This window comes from Globicephala melas, chromosome 9 (assembly GCF_963455315.2).
Source record: "Globicephala melas chromosome 9, mGloMel1.2, whole genome shotgun sequence".
Taxonomy (NCBI): domain Eukaryota; kingdom Metazoa; phylum Chordata; class Mammalia; order Artiodactyla; family Delphinidae; genus Globicephala; species Globicephala melas.
The window spans coordinates 22,684,587-22,712,389 of NC_083322.1; the positions used below are offsets into that span (position 1 = coordinate 22,684,587).

General features: G+C 39.6%; 1 protein-coding gene across 8 annotated transcripts in view; it reads right to left on the minus strand.

Annotated features, from left to right (window-relative positions):
* AHCYL2 (adenosylhomocysteinase like 2) overlaps positions 1 to 27,803 on the minus strand; it is a 178,166-nt gene that overhangs the window by 30,884 nt on the left and 119,479 nt on the right. For 4 of the 8 annotated variants that reach the window (XM_030853779.2, XM_060305341.2, XM_060305340.2 and 1 more), the window contains 6 exons: positions 20,946 to 21,054; positions 12,913 to 13,056; positions 12,388 to 12,488; positions 5,996 to 6,098; positions 3,936 to 4,030; positions 536 to 642 (listed from right to left, as the gene is read on the minus strand). In XM_030853779.2, coding sequence (XP_030709639.1) covers positions 536 to 642; positions 3,936 to 4,030; positions 5,996 to 6,098; positions 12,388 to 12,488; positions 12,913 to 13,056; positions 20,946 to 21,054 — 659 coding nt within the window. Of the gene's footprint in view, positions 1 to 535; positions 643 to 3,935; positions 4,031 to 5,995; positions 6,099 to 12,387; positions 12,489 to 12,912; positions 13,057 to 13,153; positions 13,278 to 20,945; positions 21,058 to 27,803 lie in introns of those variants that run through there. The other 4 variants (XM_030853778.2, XM_030853781.3, XM_060305338.2 and 1 more) reach the window with 2 other exon arrangements.

Sequence of the window (27,803 nt, forward strand, 5' to 3'; positions counted from 1 at the left end):
AGGCCACAACAGTGAGAGGCCCGCGTACCACAAATAAAAAAGACAAAAAACAAGTGTGCAGACTCAGATCTCAACATTTCAGATCAGGTTTCAATTTTTAACATAATGTATTCTATAAGTATGTGATTATAAGAATATATATCCAGGGGCTTCCCTGGTGGTGCAGGGGTTAAGAATCTGCCTGCCAATGCAGGGGACACAGGTTCGAGCCCTGGTCTGAGAAGATCCCACATGCTGCAGAGCAACTAAGCCTGTGCGCCACAACTACTGAGCCCGCGTGCCACAACTACTGAAGCCCAAGCGCCTAGAGCCCATGTTCCACAACAAGAGAAGCCACCACAATGAGAAGCCCGTGCACTGCAATGAAAGAGAAGCACCTGCTCGCCGCAACTAAAGAAAGCCTGCGTACAGCAACAGAGATCCAACGCAGCCAAAAGTAAATAAATAAATAAATAAAAATTTGTAAAAAAAAAAAAAAAAAAAAGAATATATGTCCAGGCTGCATAAAACTAGGCATACCCATGTCAAATCTTACCTGTGGACTCCAGTAACACTCTCTTCCACTATGCCCTTGATTTTCTTAAACATGTTGGGATACTTCTTATAAATCCAGTGAGTAAGATCCCCTCCATCATCCAAGATCTGCAATAATAAGCATCAATAATGTCATATTTCAAATTTCCCAAATGGTTATGCAAAATAACTTAAGAGTCAGTATAATGACCAACAGTCATTACACTGAAGAAAAAAACAAGTGAGGGACTTCCCTGGTGGCGCACTGGTTAAGAATCCGCCTGCCAATGCAGGGGACATGGGTCCGAGGCCTGGTCCGGGAAGATCCCACATGCCGGAGAAGAGCTAAGCCCGTGCGCCACAACTACTGAGCCTGCGCTCCAGAGCCCGTGAGCCACAACTACTGAGCCCACATGCCACAGCTACTGAAGCCTGCATGCCTAGAGCCCGTGCTCCGCAACAAGAGAAGCCACCACAATGAGAAGCCCGCGCACCGCAATGAAGAGTAGCCTCCACTCGCCGCAACTAGAGAAAGACCGCGCACAGCAACGAAGATCCAATGCAGTCAAAAACAAACAAACAAAAAAACAGTGAAATGAAAGGCCAACTGTAATTCTCACAGCCAAGTGACCTTCCCAAATGACATACCCGCTAGGATCAAAATATACAGCAGCGCAATGAGGATTTTCTTATGGACTAATAGCTTAAGTGATTACCTAGACCATTAGCTCTTGGCTGTACTGTTGGTAGTCAGAAAGCCTAAACTTGATATTAGCATATTTATATTGGTTGAATTCAGGACTTTAAATATCATCAGTAAAAGCTTAGTTTAAATAAAGCCAGATAATTAGTCTCCCTCCCAGAACAATGGCTTACAAATGTGTATTCGTTAATCCTTTACTTCTCCCAAAGTACAGGCACTCTCCTATCCAAAATGATCAGGCAGCACTGTAGGGTTTTGCCTAGCACAACCTCACACTCTCTATCAACCAAAGTAAAAATAACTAGGGAACTGTGCAGCATGTAGGTGTGCAAGCATGCCTCTGAACAGCTCATCACTGTTTCAGGTTGGGATTAAAGATAAACACAATGCTGTGCCCACTGGAGCTTTCATCAGCAGAGGAAAGTTTCTGAATTATAAATAAGCTAAAGAAAGACCAGCTTAGAATACTATTAGGCAGTAGGCTGTGGCATTTCAGCCCGTCACCTAACTGTTAGAAACGCTTGGCAGGACTTTCCAAGTTGTTACACCCACCCTCCTGGAAAGACCCACAGGACTAAGCTGCCCTCCACTGGCAAGCACCCATTTTGCAGTCCCATCAATTATCAACTCTACTACAAGTGCCAAAGATGCCATCCTGGACCCCTGGGTACACAAAATCTCCAACCTCATGTCTACCACCTGATCTTTTTTGCTTCTGCTCTTGTTTTTGTTTTTGTTTTGGCCATACCGCTCGGCTTGTGGGATTTTAGTTCCCTGACCAGGGATTGAAACCGGGCCCTTGGCAGTGAGAGCACCGAGTCCTAACTGCTGGACCGCCAGGGAATTCCCACTTCTGCTCTTGTTGTTGATCTATTTTCTCTGATTCCACTAAACCTTATTTGAGAGCAGGGATCCAAGGCAGGACTCTTACTAAAACTCTTACACTTGCTCCATACCATAAGATAGTGCTCCATTTTCTCCCAGTAGAAACCTTCAGAACAGATTCCCTAAGAAACGGAAAGGCTCCTCTGAGTTTCTCTCTCCCTTTTTTTTTTTTTTTTGCTGTATGCGGGCCTCTCACTGTTGTGGCCTCTCCTGTTGCAGAGCACAGGCTCCGGATGTGCAGGCTCAGCGGCCATGGCTCACGGGCCCAGCCGCTCCGCCACATGTGGGATCTTCCCGGACCGGGGCACAAACCCGTGTCCCCCGCATCGGCAGGTGGACTCTCAACCACTGCGCCACCAGGGAAGCCCTCTCTCTCCCTTTTTACATGTATGAAATCCCTCATGGAGTTTTTGTTTGCAGCCTCTGATCCCTAGCCACACAAAAGATCAGAGACAAAAAAGATTGTGTCTTAGTCTCAGTATTCTCGTCCACCTTTCCCTTTTAACACAGGTATCAAATACAGGCAGGTAGTTGCTATCCCTAATATTTATTTAATGAATGTAGCCCATAATTCTCACCCTGTTGTCCTACTGCAGAAAATTATTGTCACCTGGGAATCTTCCTGAAGTTGGCAAGCAAGTAAAAGCACTTGACAGGATCTTGACAGGATCCCAAAAGATATGGATCCTGTTTTCTGGGGTCACAGTTTTTCTTACCCTTGTCTTACTCTCTTCGTCAACCTTTCCAGCAGTGTGTGCTGGCTCTACAGTCTATAAAAGCTCGCCATGTACAATCCCCTGTCCTCCCTATGTTCATGACTATAAAATTAATGTTTTATTTCCAGTAGAGCCCCCCTGGCATATCTTCTTTAGCATCTGTCAGTCACACTCCCTTCTGTCACCGTTAAACTCCGCTGGAATGAGCTGACTCATCTTATAGCCGACTCCTCCCTCCCTTTCAGGATATGAAGGTTTTAACCCAGCTTCCTCAAACCAACACTTGGTGCAATGTGGCCTGGATCAGAATCCAGAAAGACAGGCTGCTTCTCTCTGCTGTGTCCCAGATGAAGCCTGCTCTGCAGTCTTTAGCAGTAAGCAATAGTTGGACTAGAGCTTCAAGGATTCTTGTTTCAGTTGATTCCCTAATTTCTCCTCTCACCCATATGCAGAAAGGTTTGCAAAGCAGGAGTGCATCGTACTTTGTGAAGCTTTTTGCTTCCCCTTGTGAATCTAATATGCTCTTAGCCTTCAAGCACTTGATCTTTTAAAAAATGACACAAAAATAAAAACTAAGCAGAAATTAAAAACCCCAAACTTTGCCTATTCATCTTTCTTCAGGTGAGAAATGAATAAAGAGAAGAAATTTGAACTTGGAATCCCTTCAGGTTTACTATAAATTTAGCACGTGATTCTAGAAAGAAAGCTAAGTACCATAGGAGCTGTGTGTGTGTGTGTGTGCTTTAATCATTGATGTTGTCGGGCGGGGTGGGTGGGGGGTGAGGGGGTGGTAAGCAGTGGTAGGGGATGGTAACTCATTAATCTTACTTTTTAACCAGTCATGTGTGAACCCTGAGCAGTATTTTAATGTTGCTGATGAATATGAGTGCTTCTGAGATCAGCACTGACAATGAAAAGCACTTTGAGGCTATAAAGAGGTTGAATATTCTTGGGATGCCCTAAGCATAAGCATCTAGTTCTGCCGGAAGCCCAGGTACATCAGACGGAAAAGGAAGCATTTGCCTTCCTTCCTGCTGGGAAACCCTCTCCCAGACCACACTCTCCCTCTCTGTACCTCCAGGCCCCAACAGAATTGTGTTGGCAGAGATCTAACCCACCATGTTTGGCTGCCAGCCCTCCACATTCACACATCTATCAATGCACCACCAGAAGTCATCTTCTGACTCTCCTTTCCAGGCAAACACAGGAAATCCTGAGAAAAAAGAACAAAGAGAAACCATTAAAGCCTGAAAAAAGGGCTGACCCTAAATTTTGGCAAGGAGATGCTGGTTTTCCCCAATTCCAAGCTCTCTCGTTCTGCTATACTTCTTGGGTTGACTTTCTTCACTGATTAGTATTGTCTTCAGCCCTTTTATACTCGTCTTTGTCTTTGGTGGTCATTTCACTCTTGTTAGACCAAAGAGGACAAACAAAAGGGCCAAGAGTATGACAGATGCTAAAAGTATGACTAAAGGCAAAAAAGAAGAAACCAGAAATATGTACTTCTTCATCCAGTCCAACTGGAATTCTCATCATTTCCCAACTACATTTTGATCTTTCTTGTTTCTATACTTTAGTCATCCCATCCTCTGCATCAGGAAAACTCTTACACTCTTCTCCCTCTGTTCAAATGTTGTTACACTTCATTACCCAGTTAAGTATCATGCTCCTTAAGGAAGCCTTATAACTCAGCTGAAAGTGATCTCACATGGAATCTGAACTTTTATAAGCCCCTTGTTGGTATACTAAATGTGGATTTATGATCTGTTGTGGCATTATCATATATGCCCTTGTATTATCATTATTTATATATGTGTCTTTTCTTCTTAACCACAATATAAGATTCTGAGGGCAAAGACACTCTCATTTGTCCTTAAAGTAGGTCAATAAGCATTTGTTGAAAAAAAAAAGAGAAATGAATGTATATGTACAATTAATTGGACCATATGTTTATACATGTGTACTTTCTATACCTATTTTATACATTAATAAAAATTTTACAAATGAATGACTGTAAATGAAAGAACAAATAAAATGCTCAAAGTGCTTGCAAAAAGAGAGGTATGCATGCACTATAGAGCTTTCCCAGAATTTCTCAATAGCTCTGAAGCAAGTGTTTGGTATCCTGATCTGTGTTGGGCTATCAGAGAGTGAAGGCAAGAAACTGGCAAAGTCCAAACTTCTCTATTTCTTTTGTCCTTCAAGTGTCAGTGGCTGTTGTTATCAAATATTAATCTGCCAGGTCAAGTCCTGTTTACCGCTGAAGCAGAGCACCAAACATTAACTGCTGAAAACCAGTCGGACCACAAAATTATGCCTGAAGCATTTTCTTTTCTAATCCATATGACCTTAGACAGTGAATAAGGTTCACTGGTGCTCTGACAAGGCAAAGCATTAACTAATAATGGAATATTAGACATAAGAAGATATTTGTGACTGTAAAGCAACACAGTTACCTCGATCATATTTAACAAGAGAAGCCCAGAAGGAGGGCAAACTCATCAAGAATAGGGACCCACCAAGACATGTAAGCAACCTAAGTGTCCATCAACAGGTGAATGGATAAAGAAGATGTGGTGTATACATACAATGGAATATTACTCAGCCACAAAAAAGAATGAAATAATGCCATTTGCAGCAACATGGATGGACCTAGAGATTATCATACTAAGTGAATTAAGTCAGAGAAAGCCAAATATTACATGATATCACTTATATGCGGAATCTAAAAAAATAGTATAAATGAACTTATTTACGAAACAGAAAGACTCACAGACACAGAAAACAAACTTATGGTTACCAAAGGGGAAGGGGGAGATTAACAGATACACACTACCATATATAAAATAGGTAAACAACAAGGATTTACTGTATAGCAATAGGGAACTACATTCAATATCTTATGATAATCTATAGTGGAAAAGAATTGAAAAAAAGATAGATAGATATATATAGATAGATATATAGATATAGATACACATATACAGTGAATCACTTTATTGTATACCTGAAACAAGCACAACATTGTACATCAACTATACTTCAACTAAAAAAAAAAAAAAGAATATTTCTTTCAAGACAACTTTAAATGTCAACTTTCCTTACAGATATTTATTGAAACAATGGAACTTTTTGGAAACTTTAGTCAAAGACAAAGAGAACACACAAAAGATCTTACCATTTTCTGCTAGAGCAGCAGCCACTTCATTGAGAGTGGAATAGATATTGCAGGCAGCCCATCGGCACTGTGCCCCCAGAGCGCCCAGAGTTTCCATAAGCACCTATATTAAAGAGAAAGCAGGAGATGAGCAAGCATGGGCCAAACAATTGGTCAAGGAGATTAAGTTTATATATTTGACAATGAGAAAGTACATTAGGAATAACTAACGCCCATGATTTTCAAACTGTGCTTTACAGAAACTTCAATACTTTGAGAAGCGGGCAAGGGTTGGGGGTAGGCATGGGGAAGGCTCCAGCTGAGCTGTATGCTTTTACTCATTTAACATATTGGGCCTCCCTGTAAGATTTAATTAAACCAAGGCTTTCAGTGCCAAACATCTTTTTAAAAACCACAAATTTATAGCTCTGCTTCTCCTTAGGATGTAGAAAGCTGCAAGAGAAGCTTCCACCTCAACAAGAAAAAGCTGGATAATCTACAAAACCATAACTTTTCTTGAGTACATCAAAGAGCTGAGGTCATAATGCAACCAAGGAACTCCAAAGAGCAACAAATCCCTTTAAGGAGAGAGGGAACACTGTTTCACCCTTGTCAGAGCACAGAAGGAAGAGGTGGCTGCCATACATCACGGTAAGAAAAAATTAGCTAAAATTTTAATGAATTAGTAAAGGCTGAGTGTGGGAAAGTACGTCAGTTTGGAACTTCTTGTAGCCCCAGGCACAAGGAGAGTTCATACTCACACGCAAGCTCTTTTCTAGGGGCTTCCAACCAGGGTTCACAAGAAAGATTGCGGGCAGGGAGCTGATTGGCTGTGCTCAAAGATAAGCATGAAACCTCGGCACATCTCCACAGTCTTCTCTCATAGGAAGCAAAAGCCTTAAACTGTAGCAAGAGGAGCAGGAATTATGCCTGCCACCAGGGACCAGGCAAAGAGCTATTGCTTCTGGGGAAGGGTGGAAGCAAAAACTCTCTGCTCCTGGGGGAGTAGCAGAAAATCCTCTTGGGCCCAGGACCCTACATTGATACAAAGTAAAAATCTGCTACCTCTCCAGGAGGGACAGGAAAATATCTCTGCTCAAGACCTACCACCAATACAAGGCAAAATTTGGCTGCTACAGAGAGGAGTGGCAGGAACACTGAAAAAGTCCTACCCTCACAGAGGCCTGCCTAACACCGAGACTGGACCAGAAAATCTAAGAACCCCACTTGCCCTCACCTTGAGCCTAGCTCCAGGAAACAAGGAGTAGCAGTCGTGTGCTGCAGCGGGGACATGCACTTGAAGACAGAGCCCCCCTGTGGCAAGCATGTGCAGAAGCGGCTGAAAGCCCGAAGGTGAAGTGCAAACACTGAGGAGTACGAGAGCCCTGCAGCCTGGGGGAATTTGTAGCCTTTGGTACGGAACAACAGAATTGAAATCCAGCCCAATTCATGACAATAATGAAAATAATATACTACCATTCAATGTAAAATTGCAAGGCACGCCAAAAAAAGTGAAAAAAACCCCCAACCCATTGTCAGGAAAGTATTCAAGAGAACCAGACTCTGAGATGAGATAGATGTTTGATCAGACAGGAACTTTCAATTAACTATGATTAATATATTTATGCTAAGGGGTGTCAGAATTTTTTTTTCAGGATCAGATTTAAGAATTCTTTCATTAGGCTTATCACCAGACTGGGCATATCTAGGGATAGAGTCAGTGAACTTGAAGATAGATCAATAGAAATCACCAAACTGAAATACAGAAAGAAAAAAGAGTGGGGGAAAAAAGCAGAAGAGAGCATCTAAGATCTATGGGATACTATCAATGGCCTAATTTACAGAAGGAGAGAACAGGGCAAAAGATATATATGAAGAGTTAATGGGCAATTATTTTTGAAAATTAATGAAAGAGGATCCAGGAACAATGATATCCCAATAGCAAAGAGTACACTAGTGTACAGATCCACTAAAAGGAAAAGGAACCAGGGCTCCTTGGAGAAATGGCTGATTCCAGGGATAGGACAGGGAAGGTACAAAATGAGCTTAGATCATCTTGTACCAGAAGCAAGGAAGTGCTCAAAGAATGAAAGGGTTATGTCAAGAGACAAGGCACAGAAGCAAGACTTCAGGGGTTCCTCTTGGCCAAAATTGGAACAATTTTTATCATAATAAATAATGATAGTAATGGATTATAACCCATTAAATAAAATAGGAAACAATGACTCCACACAAATAAAAATACATAAATGAATGAATAATTGGAAGGTTTGATGAAGAATGGGATATTTACACAGTTTCGTATTACTACCTCACAAAATACTTACTAATTACAAAAGGGGAAAAATAACTTTTACCCTAGAAAAGTCTGGCAGACACCACCTCCATCAAGGGATCAAAATGAACATCAGTTATGGGACAAATCGAAAACAAGTGCCATCTGATAGGATTAAATGAAAAAAGCACAGCATCATTTTCTACGTACTAAGGACATACTACAGAATAATTTGTCTATAATCTTCAAAGTGTCAAGGTCATGAAAGTCAAGGAAAGACTGATGAACTATCCAGCACTGCAGGAGACTAAAGAGATAACAATTAAATGAGACCCATAACTATGGACAGGATCCTTTGGTTATAAAAAAGTATTATTGGGACAATTAGTGAAGCTCAAATGGGACCTGAGGATTAGATGGCAATAATGAATCAATGTTAATTTCCTAATTTTGAATGGTTGTACTGGCTGGACAGGAGAATGTTCTTGTTTGTAGAAAATATACACTAAGGTATTTGTGGGAGCATCATAAGGCTGGCAACTTACTCTTCAATGGTTCAGAAAAAAAAGTTATCTGTACTGTATTTGCAACTTTTCTATAAATCTGTGTATATTTCAAATTTTTAAAAATTATTAAAATAAATTTAATCCACTGATTTGATCCTGACTTGCTTTCACTTCAGTTTGTAAGATGGAGATAGGCTTCTTTATAAGAAGGTAGTATAGGGACTTCCCTGGTGGTCCAATGGTTAAGACTGCATTTCCAATGGAGGGGGCCCAGGTTCAATCTCCGGTCAGGGAACTAGATCCCACATGCCACCACTAAAAAGATCCCACATGCCGCAACTAAAAAGATCCCACATGCCGCAACTAAAGATCCCGCACACTGCAACGAAGATCCCGCGTACCGCAACTAAGACCCAATGCTGCCAAATAAATAAATGAATAAATATTAAAAAAAAAAGAAGGTAATGTACCACCCTACTGCTTCGATTAAGAGCTCTTTTAACATGGATAAATCTTTGGTGACAAAGTTTGTTTTAAAATTTCCTGACAGTGCTTAACTTTGGGTACTGATAATTTTCATTTTAAAAAATTTGTATTTTCTAATATTCATATACAAAATAAAAATTCTAATTAAAAATATGCTCTAATTAAAAAAAAAATACATGCAAACAACTCCACTAGGCTAACTCTCTCACATAATTCGTCAAAGGCCACAGCAGAACTACTCTTATATCTTAATTTCTTTTTTTTACTTTTTTTTTTTGCGGTACGCGGGCCTCTCACTGTTGTGGCCTCTCCCGCTGCGGAGCACAGGCTCTGGACGCGCAGCCTCAGTGGCCATGGCTCACGGGCACAGCCGCTCCGCGGCATGTGGGATCTTCCCGGACCGGGGCACGAACCCGTGTCCCCTGCATCGGCAGGCGGACTCTCAACCACTGCGCCACCAGGGAAGCCCTATATCTTAATTTCTGTACCTTTCAATATCCAATCCAATTTTTTTAATTTTCACCTTAAAGAATTTCTGAATTTCTATAACTAGGATTCCTCAATGTGCCAAAGAAGAGAATGATACTGAGACTTACCCACAAAGCAATATAAATTAACTAGAAAAGTGACTGGGATCAAGAATATAAGAACTATTTAAAGAACTATGAGTCAAGACTGCTGGCTATTAGGGCTCAAGCAGAAGTGAAGGAAGGTAGAAGTGGGAGAAGGACAGAGCTCAGAAGCTGGTTTAACTTGACTTTAAATCATTACTGCTTAGAGAGAGTAGCTAAGGAATCTGGTTGGAAGGAACTAAGGAAACACACCTAAAAAATAAAAATATTTAGATCCAAGTCTATTAGAAACATGGACAGGAAACTGTTAACTATGATAGCTATTTCTGGAGCATGGGATTATAGCAGACTTTGTCTTTCTACATTATAGATTGTGGTAATGCTTGAATATTGTAGAATGAACATGAATTACTTTTGTAATCAGAAAAATAAAATAGAGATTAAAAAAAAGCAAAATTCCTTTGTAATTATTTTTTTAAAGGAAACAGAAAAATGTGGGGAGGGAACAATAAAATAATATTAAAATTGGTAAACTAATTTTGATTACTCCATTCAGGAAAAAAAAGAAAGTAACCTTGAAGAGTGGTAATGTTTATGAGCCAGGGGGTAAAAAAGAAACTAGATGTAATTTAGCAACATGAGACAGTACAGAAGCACTAACTATTTTAAGCCACCACACTGAAGTCTCATGTCCCTGACTGGGGAAGTCCAAAAAAGGTTCCAAGAGTGTTTCTGCCTTGATTCATTAGTCTATAGCTCCAAAAAGTGATAGCTTTTCAATTTATTATGCTAATTTTGGGGTACCAAGGTATCCTTTTCCTCAGAGAACACATAACCCAGAAAAGTCTCACAGGGAAGATGCTAACAGTAGCTGTGTCTTGAGGAATCTCTGCTATTCTGAATAAGGAATGTGGCCACATAGTGTTGTGCTTACAAGACAATCTTTTGGAAGAGATCTAGTCATACAAATGACCTGGATCTTATAAATCCCATAAAAGAGTCCAGACAATTTCTTAATACACTGATTTCCTGTAGTGGTCTCATTACAGTTGGCAACTTAATATGTATCACATCTTTGATGATGACAACTCTAAGTCAGTGGTTCTCAGCAGAGGAACTTTGGAAAACTGTGGGGGCATTTTGGTTGTCATGGTAATTGGTAGGGGAGTGTTACTAGCATTTAGTGGGTAGGGCCAGGGATCTTGACATTTCAAAAGTGTAGGACAGTCTCCTAGAACAAAAAAACCATGCCATATCTGGTATAATTTTCAAGTGTTCCAATGAAAAGTTCACATGAGTGAGAAATCTATTTATAATTACCTGAGTTTAGAACTTTATTCCACTTTACATGTCAACAAAGGTATTGTTGTAGTTTTAATACAAAACAATAATAGTTTTTCCAAGAATGCAACAAGTGTATAAACCAAGAGAAAACTCATATTTTTGATATTGTTGTTATTCAGAAATTTACAAAAAGTTGTTTATAATTTCAGAAAATTATATAATTTGGCAACATTTCTCTGATGCTATGGAACCAGTAACACATTTTATGTATATACATTTGTAGCACTCACATTCAAATAATGCTATAAGTAAGGACAAATATCTGACTATTCAACTTTACTTGTACCTAAGCACTTACATATTGAAATACACATTATTTTATTATAAATTGCTTTCCTTTTATTCTTCCTTCATATTTCAGTAAGATTTTACATTTATTTTTTAAAAATTATATGTACCTAGCTATGCTATATCTGAATTTCATTTTAATAAAATACTGGGCCATTGCAAAACATATTTTTTAATCAAAAGGGGTCAGTGAATCTGACAAGGGTGAAAATTACGGATCTAAACCAATCATGGAAACCCCAGTTCCTCTGCCAGGACTGGTGGGGCATAAGCATGTGATCCAGTTCTGCTCAGTGTCATGACAGAGTACCCTGGAGGACTTCTGGGAAAGGTTTCCTTGCTCTTGGGAGAGAGGAAGAAATGGTCCTTCTTCCTCTTCATGTCAGTCTGGGATGGCTTAAACAGCTGTAACCATCTTGCTATCAGCCCGAGGATGAAGTAAGCACAGAGAGGAGGCAGCTCCAAGAAAATCACAGATAGATGAAACTGAGCCCTGAGAGCCTTCAACTGAAGTCCACCTTACCTCTGGACTTCTAGCTACGTAATGTCATGAATTCCCTTATGTACAGTCCAGGTTGAATCAGGTTTTCTCTTATTTGCAGCTGAAAGCAGCCTAACACAGAGGTGCTGTGTAGAAATGACACAGGAAGGGAAGATAAGGGGAAGCAGTGGAGAAGACGAGAAAGAATAAGCTTGGGAATCAGATATATTGAAGTTTAAATCTCGATTCTGTGGTTTACTAGCTGTATAACCTTGGACAAATTACTTAAACTCCCTGAGCTTCAGCTTCCTCATTTATAAAATGGAAACAGGAATATGTGCTTTTACATGGCCATTATGAAGGCTAATGAGCGCTTGTTAAGCTCTGAACTAGTGTGCCAGCCCTCAATAGCTGGTGGCTGTTATTAACTATTGTTATGTAGAGAAAGGAAAAGGACTCACAGCAGTCTGAGCAGTGATGTGTGTGCAACCCACAATTTTGGCTCCGGCCAAAGGTTTCTCTCCTTGAGCTCTCTTCCTCAAAGCCATCAGTGCCGGCATTTCTGAAAAGGCCCAATACACATGTAGCAATTTTAGAGAGGAGGGATGAGAGGTAAAGAATAACAGAAAAATGTACTCTCTTAAGATAAGATCCTTCCCCAAACAGGTTCTCTGTTAGATTAAGTTTCTCAAGGGATCAAAACATTAAACTTCATTTTTCTGTTATAAGAGACTTCCAGAGGTAAATGGTCCAATGTTTAATTCCCTATATCCCAGTCCCCCTTATCTAGTCTCTCTCCCCCTCTTCCTTGTTCCTTCTAGACCCTCTAGAGTTTACTCCCTCCCCACAGTGTTTCCTGAGCCCATATTTCTTTTGTTATAAGTATTCTTCAAAATCACACTGAAATTTCACAAACTACTAGAGCCCAGGATGTAAAAATGAATTAACATGGCAGCTTGAGAGGAAAAGGTGTTTATTTTCCTTACCTTGTTCAGCAATTTCAATTTCTCTTCGTCCAAACTCCGCCTGTTTGATGTTCTTGACACAGAAGTCACTGCTTCCCTTAGAGTTCTTTTGCTGCTTGTCCCTGGGAGATGTCTCATCATCAGAGCTATCTGTATATGAAGCAGCTGGAATGACAGAATAAAATACCTTTAGGGGAAAAAATGGATTCCTCTAAAACTCCAAACCGTGGAGTGAACTGAGGCTTTTCTAGTAATCCAGCACCTTGTAAATTTACACATTTGGTAAGCAAGCACCTAAGTGGCACCAAGGAGCTGTCTCAACCACCACCCATGGAAAGTGCTATCCGCAGGCCAGAAAGAGGAAGCTGAGAGACGTTGCCAAAGACATCCCCCCTGGGTAGCATTAACTTGGAATCTAAGGCTAACTTTATCTTCAGAACATGCAGAAGTCCTTGAAAATGAAAAAAGAGAGAGGTTATACCACTGTAGCAATAGGTTCAAGTTCTTAATGCATGATCATGGTGATTAACCTATGGGTTTCTGGGATCCTAGCTACCCTTCTCTGCTTGCTGCTCAAACACCTGATGTAATTTGTGTTTCAGTACAGTAACTGAACAGATAAGACCTAGAAAACAAGGAACCCATGGGAAAGTAATTAAGAACCACACAAAAAGTGTTTGTCTGACAAAACAGAGCTTTCTTTTTTAAGACTGGCTCTGATGAGGCTGAACTATGCCTGCAGACCCAATTAGACATTGACAATGAAGTATTCAGTGTGCTCTCCCTTCTTGCTGGCCTCAGTGGGTCCTGCATTAGGCATTTTAGATTCCCAGAGAAGCAGATAAACCCTCTTTCAGTATAATTAAATGCTCTGATGACTAATCCATTTAGCAACATACACTAGAGGGTGGAAGGTCTACGACTTTTGATTGTGGCTAATAGGCAGCTACGCCTGCTGCCATTCCCATGTTTGACTGAGGTCTTTTTAGTCTTCATATAATTCTGTAGTTGCTAATCATTTGCTGGATGATTTCTTTGATTTATGTTTAAGTTCCTGAGGATAGTTTCTTCCTAAGCAGTCCTCAAGGTTTTGGGGGGAGGAAGGTTGGGGACATAAAGCACTGTCTATAAAGCATTATATATTTCTCAATGAGATAAGAAGTACTTCCATCATTTTTAAGGGGAGAAAGCTACAAAAGCTCAGAGCTCCTAGGGTCTCCTGATCTACTTATATCCAGAGAATTAAGGCATTTCTGGGATTTCTTAGCAAAGGGTCTATCTCTGGGAGGGCTGTAAAAGGCAAGTCTGACCTTGCCCAGTTAATCAAGCATGGTGCTACAGAATGTTTGGGCAGCAGGGGCCCGAGTGTCTCTCTTGGAGCTGGAAAACTGCCCTAGAGCAAAGTCCTAACACGAGGCAACAAGAAAGAACATGAGCACCCGGGGAGGTGGGGGAATTAATAAATCCCCAAAGGGACTTTTGTTCTTGAAAGGAGATAATCTGTACAAAAAGTCTATGGTTCTCCCTCCTAGGGTGAGTGAGAGCTCAAAGTACCTTTGGCAACAGAGCCCAGAAACAGTTTCCTGGGCAGTCACCTGTTTCACCAATCAATACTCAGAAATGGCTTATGAGTCGGAGGCTTAGGGGAACCATGCTTCTATCACCTGGGAGAAGAAAGATAACAGCCATCCTAATCCTGATCCAAATTTATAGAAAAGTTGCTTTTGAAGAAAGTCTTCACATTCAGAGTATCCTGAAATTTCAAATCCTTTTCCAGAGCCATGATGATTTTTATGCTCCCTAATGGCCATTTAAATACAGTGGTTAAGTGTTCTGGAGTCAGAGAGATTTTGGTTGAAGTCTCAGTCTCTGCTTCTGGGTATAAAGTAGACGTGATACCAGAACCTTTTTCATAGGGTTGTTAATTCATTCATGTATTCAGTCATTCACACATTCAGTTGTTCAGTCAATGAATTTTATTGTGCATCTACTATGTACCAGGCACAGTCTAAGTGCTGGGCATACAGGACGGATATCGATTGTCTTTGCCTTCATGGGATTTTCAGTCTAGTAGGTGAGTCAGACATGAAATAACTAATTACAGAATTAATTATTTAGAGTTTTTCTTTCTATATGGTTGTAATATGTGCTATGAAGCAGACTATATAATATGCAGACATGATTTGTCAGAATCAAGTTGTTGAGAAGATTAAATAAAATAATGTACATAAAGTGCTTAGTGCAATGCTGGCATAAAGTAATTAAGCACTCAGTAAATGATACCTGGTATTATTACTGTTTTTTGTACATATTTTTAATTCAATACCAAATATAACATCTTTAAGGGTTCTTACTTAGCTCTAGGATTTTGAATGGGAAAGGAATGACATACATACAATATTATTTAACAGTTTCTTTTTTTCTCTACCTCTGTCATCTATTAATCTACCCAAGCAGCAGGTGGTTGGCTGGCAGTGATGAAAAAGGTTGAGACTGGAGTCCTAACTCTACCCAGAATAGCTCTCCTCTCCCTATGCCTCTTCAGCTTTTAAGGACGAGTCAGGGGAAAAAAGCCAACCAAACAACAAAACCCCCTAAAATTCTCCTTAAGAGAAGTACTCAAATTTTTGGTTTTCTTCCAACTCAAAGAAAAAAATTATACTACTTCCCCTTTCTAAAGGGAAAGAACTGTATTTTCTTTTCTTAACAGTAGCCAACTGGTTATAGTTAGTTCAACCAATCTTTTTCTTTGAGCCAAAATGGATTTGTTTTCAAAGAGCCCTTTATACAGACTTGTTATCAAGTGAGATCCAAAAGTATCAGTTGTCTAGACTGTACTAATATGTGAATGCAAAATGGCTGACACACTTAGACCAAGAGAATGCTATTGTTGCAAACACAGTGGAAAGATTATTCCTGAACTAACATAACATTTTTTTTAAATCCATAACTCATTTCTGCCACTATATTTAAAGTAGCATATTCATGAAAATAGTTGAGATTGAATTAAAAATTCTTCCTAGGAAAATTTAGAGAAACCCAACATATATATATATATATACACACACACACATGCTTGAACAGTTTCTAAAGTGTTTGTAATTGTCAGCACATTATGAAGCCCAGAGTCATAATTTAGTTAAAAATGAACAACCGATAATCAAGACAATCACCTACTGAAGTACAGGTCTGAGACCTTAGCTCTAGCTTCACCTCTAATTGGTTAAGTGACCAATTTTCAATTTATCCAACCATAAAATAGGGAGTATAATAGATCCTCTCTCTCCCCATGCTCTCCCTTTCCCCTAACTCCCACCAGAAAAATCTTATGAATAAATGAGATAATCACAAAAAAAGCGTTCAATTTCTAGGTAGAAAAGTAATACAAAGTACAAAATAACTCTTTCATGGGATGTTCTCTTGTTTCATGGTATCTCAGAATCAAAACATAATTTGGTGAATCACTAATCCACAATCTACCCCATGGAACTGTCATACATATGTTCTATGGCTCAAGCCTGATTAAGCCTTACCTCCTAGAAGCTGTGATATTGTGGCTTATTGCTAGGAGAAGAAGCAGTCAGACTTCTGGCTGAATTAGTCCTATCAGACTATTTTAAGTCAGGCAATTCCTCTTGGACCCAATCTATTCATTTGGTAATAGAATAACAGTAATGACCTGTGTGTCAATGTGCAACAGATTTCATTGATAACACTCTAGAAATATGTGAAAAGCTATGTTAGCAACAAAATATAGACAAACAAAACTTTGTTTTTTGGAAAAATCTGAAAATACTTCAAGCTTTAGAAGAACCAATTATGAACTAAGGAACTTTGGTCTTCTTTCCTTATCCTTAACCAATTAACTCACTGCAAAGACAGCTTTTTCAGAAATATATCACTGAGAATGATCTGACTTTGAAGAAAAGTCTCTTCTATTCATTTGTTTTTAAGCGTTTTGTGCTTAGAGAAAGAGTTTTTAGAAGTTTGTTTTTTATAAAATAATTTCAAGGATTGACGTAGCCCCTTTCAGTCTGGGTTCCATTAGAATTAAGCCCTAATGTCTTGGAGCATCCACTGAATATATGAATTAACGTCTCTCCTCTGTATCTAGCAGGGTACTAGTTATGATCCATCCTTTGAAGAACCATCCTTTTCTGTGTTCTGTGATTCCCAGAAGGAGCCTGGTTGAAAAGGCCAGAAGAGGTTCCTAAATAAAAGCACGGCAAAACTTAGTATTAGGATCATTAGGAAGGGAGAGTACGCCACAGCCTAGGTAAGACTCTAAGTATCTTCAGCAAAACAAGCACTTTGGACAGGAAGGTATCTTTTTTTGAAATGTCATAAACCTTCTAACTCTTCACATACAGAAAGTGTATCAGAGGTATATACTCCTTTACAGGGGTGTAAAGTCTTATAAGAATGTCTCTGGACACCTTCCCCAATATGTATTTATTGAGCACCTCTTATGTGTCAAACACAGTTCTAAGTGGTGGGAATAGAGCAATACCAAAGAGATAAAAATCTCTGCTCTCATGGATCTCATATTCAAGTAAGGGAAGAAAGACAACAATAAATTATATGTTATATGATAATAAGTGCTATGGAGAAAAATAAAGGAGGAAAATTTGATAGGTGTGGGGTGTCTGTACAATTTTAAAAGAGGATAGGTCTCAGTGAGAAGGTGATCTTTGGTTAAGAACCTAAGGAGGCAAGATACCCAGTGAGGGTATCCTAGAGCATTCCAGGCAGAGGAAATAGCAAGTGCAAAGGCCTTAAGGCAGGAGAATGCGTGGCATGTTTCAAAATAACAGTTAGTAGGATAGCATGACTGGAGTGAACAAAATAGCCAGGGGAGGAGGAAAGTTTGGGAAATTAGAGATGTGATTAGAAATATAATGTGAGGGTGGATGGTATAGGGTCTTGTAGGCCATTGTGAGAACTTTAGATCCTACTCAGAGCGAGACTGGGAAGCCACTGGAGGGTTTGGGGCTAAGAAGTGATACGATCTGACTTATTTTAAAAAATGAATCTGGCTGCAGCATTGAGAATAGACTGAAGACGGGCAAGGTTGGAACTCAGCAATTCAGTTTTTAAGACATGGGAGAGCTGAGATGCCTATAAAACATCGAAGTGAAAGGACTGAGCAGGTAGTTGAATATCTGGGGCTAGGGTACAGAGGAAAGATTTGGGCTAGAGATAAAATTTGAGAATCAAACACCAATATATGGTATTTAAAACTAGGAGACTGAATGAGTTCCCTTGGGAAGAGATAAACACAGAAGGGAAGAAGTCCAAGGATCAGTCTTTGGGGCTCTAACAATATTAATTTCTATAGTCAATTAAAATATAACATATGCTGAAAATGGGTTCCAAGTTCTTACTGACATGCATTTGCATATCTTCTCATATTTAGAAAGCTGTAATTTTGTTATTCCTGGCTTTTCATTTGATGAGTATGGAGCTTTTTCTGTGTTACCTCATATAACTTTCCCATTGCCTCTGTTATGAGCATTTCAGACTGTCAGAGTTTTCCAGGATCCCACAACAAATCACACACTGATCAAAGCCTAGAAACTAGGTCTCTCCTAACTCCCAGTCCAAGAATATAGGCAGTAGGCATCTCCATTCACAGTCTGTTTTGTTTTTTGTTTTTTTTTTGCGGTACGCGGGCCTCTCACTGTTGTGGCCTCTTCCGTTGTGGAGCATAGGCTCTGGACGCGCAGGCTCAGCGACCATGGCTCACGGGCCCAGCCGCTCCGGGGCATGTGGGATCTTCCCAGACCGGGGCACGAACCCGTGTCCCCTGCATCGACAGGCGGACTCTCAACCACTGCGCCACCAGGGAAGCCCCCACAGTCTGTTTAAAAGGGTTTGACAATTCATGTGGAAACAAGAGAAGGTAACAGCGTGTGTGACACAGCTGCAAACATAATCTTAGGTTTCATTTGAAAAGCATTGAGTTTATGGAAATAACACCTACTATAGGTTATTTTGGACCACACCAAGAACATTATATTCACAGGCATAATATTTTTAAAAGGACACAATCTGGAATATATCCAGATAAGGTTAACCAGGACAGTAGGATGCCCTCCAAATCAGGCAGCCAAATATGGTGATTTTTATTTCTAAATAAAATCTTTAAATTTTAGGGATTGTATAAGAGCTTATTGGGAGCTAAATTACTAAATCAAGCAAGGATCACCCTATGATCTAAAATGCTCCCAAAGAGGCCAGATGGCCATTTGTCAGGAATGCTATCAAGGCAATTCCAGCATCCAATGGGAAGCTGAATAATTGATCTTTAAGTTATTTTCTAAGTCCAGGATGTTTCGACTCCACACTCCCAAACTCAGTACCCTTAAATGGATATATATGGTTGATAATTTTTTTTACTATAGAAATGGCAATTTCACATAGTTCAACCTAAAAGGTCCAATCTATGCAGGGTGGTGACATCAGTCAATATCACTCACCAATGAGCTATACCAGGCAACTACGTGTTCAAAGGCGACAAACCCACTCTTCTGGGTAAATAGAGATTTTGTAAGTACCCTCCCTGCATAGGGGACTTCTGTGGGAAGGCAGGCATTGGTTTTCTCCACAGGAACATAGTTGGAAATGTGGGTCCAGTGTGTAGGGAAGAGATTGAGCTGAAGTTAAATTTTAGTACTATTATCATTTAGTTATCAATCTTTAGATAACATGCACAAACTCAAGAGTCTAAAATGTACACACTCTTTTACAATTCACATTTGCACAACTATTATACTTTCCAGAGTTACAGTAACTGGTTCATCAATTTTCAACAGTTATTGAAAATTATTTAATTTAATTATTTATTATTCTGCTGGTTATTTTAGCAGAATAAGTACAAAATTCGGTATCTTTAGACAAAAATCCCTAGGGATTTACATTATGTGATTGTGAGGGAAATGTAAAACAAGAAATGTAAAAACTGTAAATAACAATCTACCCAATCTAAAAGTTAGTGTCTCAAACGAGCTTTCTTCAACTTTACATAACAAACACTACTTTCCTATTTGTGTGAAAAACAAAATTTCAGGTCAAGATGAAAATTTTCTAATGAATGTTCTATTTATAATGTGAAGAGGTAACTAGGATAAACACTCAGCTTCCTACCACATTCCTATATAAGAGCAAAATAAAATAGCTCCATATTAGATCAGACATATACTGGGCACTGTTGAACAAATGGTCAATAGCTAGTGGGAAGCAGCTGCATAGCACAGGGAGATCAGCTCAGTGCTTTGTGGCCACCTAGAGGGGTGGAATAGGGAGGGTGGGAGGGAGACGCAAGAGGGAGGGGATATGGGGATATACGTATGCATATAGCTGATTCACTTTGTTATACAGCAGAAACTAACACAACATTGTAAAGCAATTATACTCCAATAAAGATGTTAAAAAAACAAAACAAAACAAACAAACAAAAAACAAATGGTCAATGCTGACAAAAGGTCTCACATGTTAATATTCATCTGGCATTAAATGATAACTCAAGCCCAGGGCCCATATATTGGAATTAATGCCACTGCCAGGAAGGAAGGAGTAACAGACAATACAATGTCACAGCTTAGAAGAGAAGGCAAAGGGCTCACTTGAACTAGCTACAATGATTTCACTGTTTCTCGGGGCAATTAAGGTTTCCCAGATGGATGTATGGGGAACCCCTCTTTTATTTTCCATTCAAAGAATGGAAAAAACACAAGTCTTCACACATGCTGCTCAGTGAAGGTCATCAGTGAGCAACATACTCTCACCCTCTGAATAAGTCAGAGCTCAATTTCTTTAATCACCCTCTTCTGCCTTTATTGGAAGAGGAAGCCTCTATTAAGCTCCACTCTGAATCCCCAACAGGAATCCAAAGATTCCATCCAGAATTTTGGTCCAAATTTCCACTGAGAATCAAAGTGTTTATACCAAAACATAGGTTTGATCATGCTTAATTAGCCTGGGATAGACAGGAGGGTCCGTTGATCATACTTAAGTAGCCTCCACAAGTGGGTCCATAGCCGTTCAGTCCTCACCTGAGCTATAGCTGTCAGTAGATGACTGAGAAATGGAGCGAGACAGAGAGCGACGTCCAATTTTGGTGGGACGTTTGTTGAATTCTTGCTTCTGGTCAGCAAACTGGATCTGCTAAGAAAAAGAACTCTAGTTACACAAAGGAAAATAACCTCCATTTTGAGACAGCAATTCAAGGCTTGCATTATAGGATCTTACCTTCCCTCATAGCTGATCTGATTGCACTAGCCCACATTTGGAATGTTAAGACTCTTTGGAGAGAATGATTTTTCATTCTTTACCTACTCTGTTTCTATGAAATTTAAATCCTGGAACCACTCTCTGACTATATACCTCTTGCAATCAAAGGGAGAAGGGGATGTACCGGTTAAAATAGAAAGTCAAGTCATATTCAGAAATCCTTCCTATAGTTTAACTGAAAATTAAAGCTGGAAAGAATCTTTGAGACTATCTATTCCAATCTTCATATATATCTAAGATGAGAAACTGCAAGATACAGAAAGGTAAAGTGACCTGCCTTCAGGTTTTAAGATTCTCAGGAAATAGTATGGTACAATAGAAAAAAAAAAAAAAAGCTTTCTATTCATACAGAGCTTTCTGGAACTGCTTTTAAACCCTGGTTATGCCACTCATTAGCTATATGCTGTTCATCAAGATGTTTTTGTGACCCTCCTCTTCTGGTAAATACGACAAAGATGAAAGAACTTACTTCAAAAGTTTTAGAGGGTTATATGAAACAATGTATGCAAACCGTGAAACACAGCAGGTGATTCAATTAATACCTAGATCCCCAACTCCCACCCCCTACAAATTCACTGTTCTTGTAACTCTTGCAGGTAGTCACTCTAGCTTTTTAAAGGCTTTCTAAAATGCATTAATTAGCTTTTCAGTACTAATAAGTATAGTAACAATTAATCTATTATTTAAAAAAAATTTTTTTTAATTTTGGCCACGCCCTGCAGCTTGCAGGATCTTAGTTGCCCAACCAGAGAATGAACCCGGGCCACAGGAGTGAAAGCACAGCGTCTTAACCACTGGACCACCAGGGAATTCCCTAATTTATAATTTTTAATGTTTGGTATCACAAAATACTAAAAGCCACAAGGTTGATAATTTGTTAACTATAACAGATGTAGGAGTGGATAACTGGACTGAATATGTATAAACCTCAATATTCTTGGAGGTTGCATTTTGGACAATATCTGATCATGATCTTTTTGCAATTTTATCTCTTTTTCCTACTGTTCAAAGTTCAGCTGATACTTTATAACACTTCACATCAAAGCTCATATTATTCAACAAATATCTTTCTTTATTTTTCCCTAATTGAATGTTTGCATAATTGCTTAGATGTGGATCCATTTGGCATGGAGGCAGGAAAAATCAAAGATCTGACAACTGATTCTGCCTTTCATGATAAAAAGATGGTTCCTTGACGGGCAGAACACAGATACGGCATACGAGAATGAAAGCAGCAACTGTCGGCCACATTTCCTGCAGTTAGAGGTAACTACTGAGTCATTTGAGTATTCAGACAAGGGGACCAATGCCAAATCAAATTAGCTTAGCATGCCTTTTAGGGGAATTTGTAGCATTTTCATAGCTATAACAACAAATATAGCCTGTGTAGTACTTTAGAGTTTGCAAATTGTTTGCAGCAATAAGAAAATTCTTTGGATTAGAAGCATTTCCCAAAATGAAAAATGGCAAAATTAATTATTTTACTGAAGTAGCAATTTATTCCAAAAAGATAAAGTGCCCTTTTATGTACTTCCATGGGATGAACTTCCATGTACTTCTCTTATCACAGTGAATACAAATATCTACCTGTATCCTGTACAAACTAGGCTCCATAAAGGCAGGAGCCATGTATCTTATTCACCTTTATATCCTCAGGCGAAAACGCCTGACACATAATAGGCAGCCATGTGCCGAAACGATGAATCTTACTCTATCTTCAGAGTCTGTACTTGATTGAATATTAAGTAAATATGGTAACCATAAGCCAAGTCTACAGTTAAAAGAATTTTTAAGGGCAAAAAAAAAAAAAAAAGTGGGGGAAGGGGAAGAAGGTGGGTGAGAAGATGGGGAGGGGAGTAGCAGTCAAGCTCAAAACCCTGGCTTCCATTTCACCAAGCTTGTTCAAGACAATAATATGTCTTCATTCTTTTTTAGAGGCCCATCTAGGAAAAGGAGTAGTCATTGACTTTCCAAAGCCCACAATGAGTCACTAATGTCAGTAGTGCCTACTTTTAAAAAAGAGTAACAGACAAACTCTGCCTTAGATTATGTACCACCCCCTCGCACTCACACACCACTAGAGGGGACCAGTCACTCTACCTCTCTAGATTTGTAGGATGGGGTGGGTGGGCACACACCCGTTTACCCCAACAATACCAAACCATGTAGCCATCTAGCTGCGCCATCATTTCAAACCAGTTACCTTAAACTGAGCTCTCTTCTCTATAAAGTCCCCTCCATTTACAGTACTTCCTCCTACCCAAGTCAAGTTCAGGATATCTTTTTTTTTTTTCTGGCTGTGCTGTGCAGTTTGTGGGATCTCAGTTCCCAGACCAGGGATCAAACCCATACCCCCTGCAGTGGAAGCGCAGAGCCCTAACCACTGTCCCGTCAGGGAATTCCCGAGTTTAGGCTATCTTTTGGCACTAAAGACTAGGCTATGTAGGCTTTCTGCACTCAGAGACATAGGGTTCTAAATCTTGTTTACTTGTCAGACACTGAACTCAAGTTTCTTTAAGACAGAAGAATATTAAAAAGAGACTAATCACTTATATAGAGTAAGTTATACAATTGCCCCAAGAAATAAATATTTATCTTTTACTGACAACCCATCCCTGGTGCCCACCTCCCCTTAATAGTTACGTGCCATTACATTTTTCACTCCTACTTGTAAAACAGTAATCTTCCCACCCCGGTTGGGATACTCAGGTAGATTCTACCTCTAACTTTCCTACCTTATCTGAAATCGGAGGGTCCTTTAAGGGAACCCTCCTTATCCATTTGAGAGAAAATTGCCTAATTCCAACAGGCATCAAGGCGAGGAAGGGAAAGAGACTTAGGAGAGGAGCAGCTCACGTTACGCCAGAAGAAGGGACGAAAGCAGGAAAGGAGGGTAAAAGCAGCTGGCCTTTTACAACAGTGGCTATAGCGGCAGCAAGACTGGTAAATAAGAGCTTAGCCTCACCTGGGCTTTAATCCCAGAGTTGCCATTGACAATGTATTTCTTCTTGTTGCTCAGCATAGTGACATCACCAGCCCTACTGCCACCTCTCCAGTCCAGGGGCCCTTGTGTCTAGGCCTTTAAACTTTCCTCATCAGCAATTCTGTTGGCTCTGGTTCCAGCTAGCTTTTCTTTTCGTTGTTTTGGTGGTGGTGCCTTCCCTGGAAACCCTGAAGCACTCCAACAACCCCTCCAGCAGCAGAGCCCAATTTAATAAGGCATTTCTGTTAGTGGCTCATCAGCCACTCCTAATTCTGGTGGCTGTTTTGCTTTTATTATTATTATTTTTTCCCTAAACACCTAATTACACGGATCCTCTAAACCTTAACAAGTCCCTTGACAAGGCCCAACTTGCATGTGCATAACAATAGCTTATTTATATAACCGGTGCACTTTTTTACCTGCTATAATTAACTTGCTAATTAGCTTCCTTTTTAACCATACCTCCTCCTTTTCCATGTCAGATGACTTTAGTTAACCTAGTCTCATTAGAAAAAAATTAACTACAGAGCCAGTAAAACAATGAGGGAATTTATAAAGATGGTAAGAAAAAAAAAAAGGAGCCAAGTGCTCAGGCAGCCCCTAACCTACACTCTGTGTCCTTGGGTTAGTCAAACTGGGAACACAGGTTTCAGCTCTGTCACCAAGAAAATCAACTTTCTCTGACCACTGCTTTACTCTTAATTGTTCATCTTTTTATGCAGGTTTTGACATTCGGTTTCTAGTTCCATCTCAAGATTGTTGCTGATTAGGTGTCGAGTGATCTGCTTGCTTTTTTCAAAAACTGTGTTTTGTGGAAGGTGTGACTGGCATAGGGAGTCTTCTATTTCCTCAGGGCCCCCAGAATCATAATGACCTTGTTGCATATCAAGTAGAGTCAAATGAAAGGGCAAAGAATCACATTATTTATTTGTTGGTTTCTGAAAGGGACCCAGTGAATAGGAAAGCTACATTCAACTATATGTTACAGAGACTGGGGTGGGAATGTGATGTGAATTCTTCCTTTAGAATGAGTGCTTGTCCATAACATAATGGCACATGTGATGACCAGTAATGTCTTAGCATCACTGAAATGAGGGATCACATGTCTGCTACTCCATGAGAAAGTGAGCTCCTCCAGGTCAAGCATCACGTTTACTCATCCTTTTATTCTTCCTGCCAAGTACAACATTTGGCACAGGGAGAAAGGTACTAAATATATATATGAATAAATGAAAGATTTGTTTTTATGTGTACAGCTTTTCTCCCTTAATGGAGGCATAGACTCTGATTGATTCTTTGATTTATGTGTCAGAAACTTACTGGGTTCCTACAGTGTCAGGAGTTAAAAATGTTAAAAAAACCATATAGTTCCTGCTCTCAAATAGTTCATGGAATAGTCAGTCACAGGTACAGAAAGATACACAAGCCTGTACTTATAATAGAAGTGTGTTCAAGATTCAGTGGCAGCATATAACATGGTGGCATAAAGTCAGCAGGGTATGTTAGGCAAGTTTTCCTAGAAGAGGAGTTTAATCTGATACTCGACTCAGGAGAATGAATTTTCAAGATGAGTGAAGTAGGGTGGCCCTTCTAGGTACATAGAGCAATATTCACAGAGCAAAAGGAACACGGAACTGCCAGGAGCCCAGTATGACAAAGAACTAAGTACATGTATACAGGAAGTTAGAAGTAGCAGGGCATGAAGCTGAAGAAAAAACAGGAGCTAGTTTGTAGAGACTTTTATGCCACGATAAATCTGATAACTTTACAATTCATAAAAATATTCCACAGAAGATATAAAACAAAATCTTGCACAGAGGTGACTGCCTATTAATCATGGAAAGGTGCTACGGGCTAATGCATGATAAGAGTGACCAGTGTAGAGAAAGGAGCTGGAGAGACATATTCTCCTGGGAAGGCTGATGGAACAGATGAGAAGGGTAGGAGAACAAACTACTGGCTGTATATCTAATAGACAATTATGTGTCGTGCATTTCCCCAGAGACCATTTCAATTTATTTGTTTATCCGCTTGTTATTTTCAGTAATTTACTATCATTGCTCATCTCCAGGATGTGGGAGTTTGACCCTAGAGAGAACAGGTAATTTATTTTTGAATTTGAATAGAAGATGAAAGGGGGTTAGTGATGTTAACATTTGCATGCCGACAGATGTGTCAGCAAATGGCAAAGAGGTTCATTATTGGAATGTGACCCTTGAAAGTGTCACATTGACAATGCCACAGAAAATCACTGCTGCATGGACCAGGAATCAGGCAATCAAATTAGATTAGTTAGGGGCTTCTCTGGTGGCGCAGTGGTTGAGAGTCCGCCTGCCGATGCAGGGGACACGGGTTCGTGCCCTAGTCCAGGAAGATCCCACATACCGCGGAGCGGTTAGGCCCGTGAGCCATGGCCGCTGAGCCTGCGCGTCCGGAGCCTGTGCTCCGCAACGGGAGAGGCCACAACAGTGAGAGGCCCGCGTACAGCAAAAAAAAAAAAAATTAGGTTAGTTAGATCCCAGCAGAAGTCAAAGATCCTTTCACATCTATTTTAATTCGTTCTCTCTACCTTATTTCCTCTGGTCTTCATAATAGATTGTTACATATTGATCTCCCCATTAGAAAACAAGCCCTCTGAACCAGCCCTCAGTTGTGAATCATTTCTGTATTTCCCCCCAATGTCATCCATATAGATGGTGTTAAGATAATAGCTTTGGAAATTATTTGGATTTGTTCATGTTCTTTGTAGCTATACCATTTTAAATTCCCTAACTATAAAATCCCAGATATGATTTTTTTTAAAAAAAATGAGTACTTGTTGAGCACAAGAAAGAACATAAAATGGTAGATTCTTTTTTTTAGGATAATCTTCATTTTGAGAGAAAAGGTCCCTGGGAGAATAGAATAAGGGGAGGAGAACTAATATTTATTAAGAGCCTACTACGCACTGTGTATATGTTACTTCTGTTAATCAGTATAAGAATCTTAAAAATTTGGCATAATTATCCCCATTTGACAAATTAGGAAAGTACAAATGACTGTATTGAGAGAACAAATGATTTGCCTGAGGTCTCACAGCAAGTAAGTGGGACTAGAATGTGATCCTGTGTTTACGCCAGAGTCGAAGCTCTTTCCACTACACCAAACCTTATGATATTGATCAGAAGACCAAAAACTCCCCTGGGTGTACCAGCCCCACCTGATTTTTTTTTTTTATTAGTCATCAATTTTATACACATCAGTGTATACATGTCATTCCTCTTAATTTATCCTAAATTTATTTAATTTAAAATTGCTCCTTAAATTTACTTTCTTACTGGATTGGGTTTCAGAAAGGACATCATTGCAGATAATTTGGGGGCTCTGATCAAACCACAAGTCTGTAATGGCTAAATCATATACGAATTTGAAATCTAACAGCACTTTAATTGGCAACTTTGCCCAATGCCACTACCAAAAGTTGAAACGGAAATTAATTGAACTCAAATATCGATATTCACCATCATCCATGACAATCTTGATCTCTTATTCACAATTTCATGAAATGAGACAGACCAATATCTTTTTGCTTGCTTTATGAGTCTCTAAACTTCTGCTCTTCCTAACCAAGGTTATTCACCCTAGAACACTCTCAGCT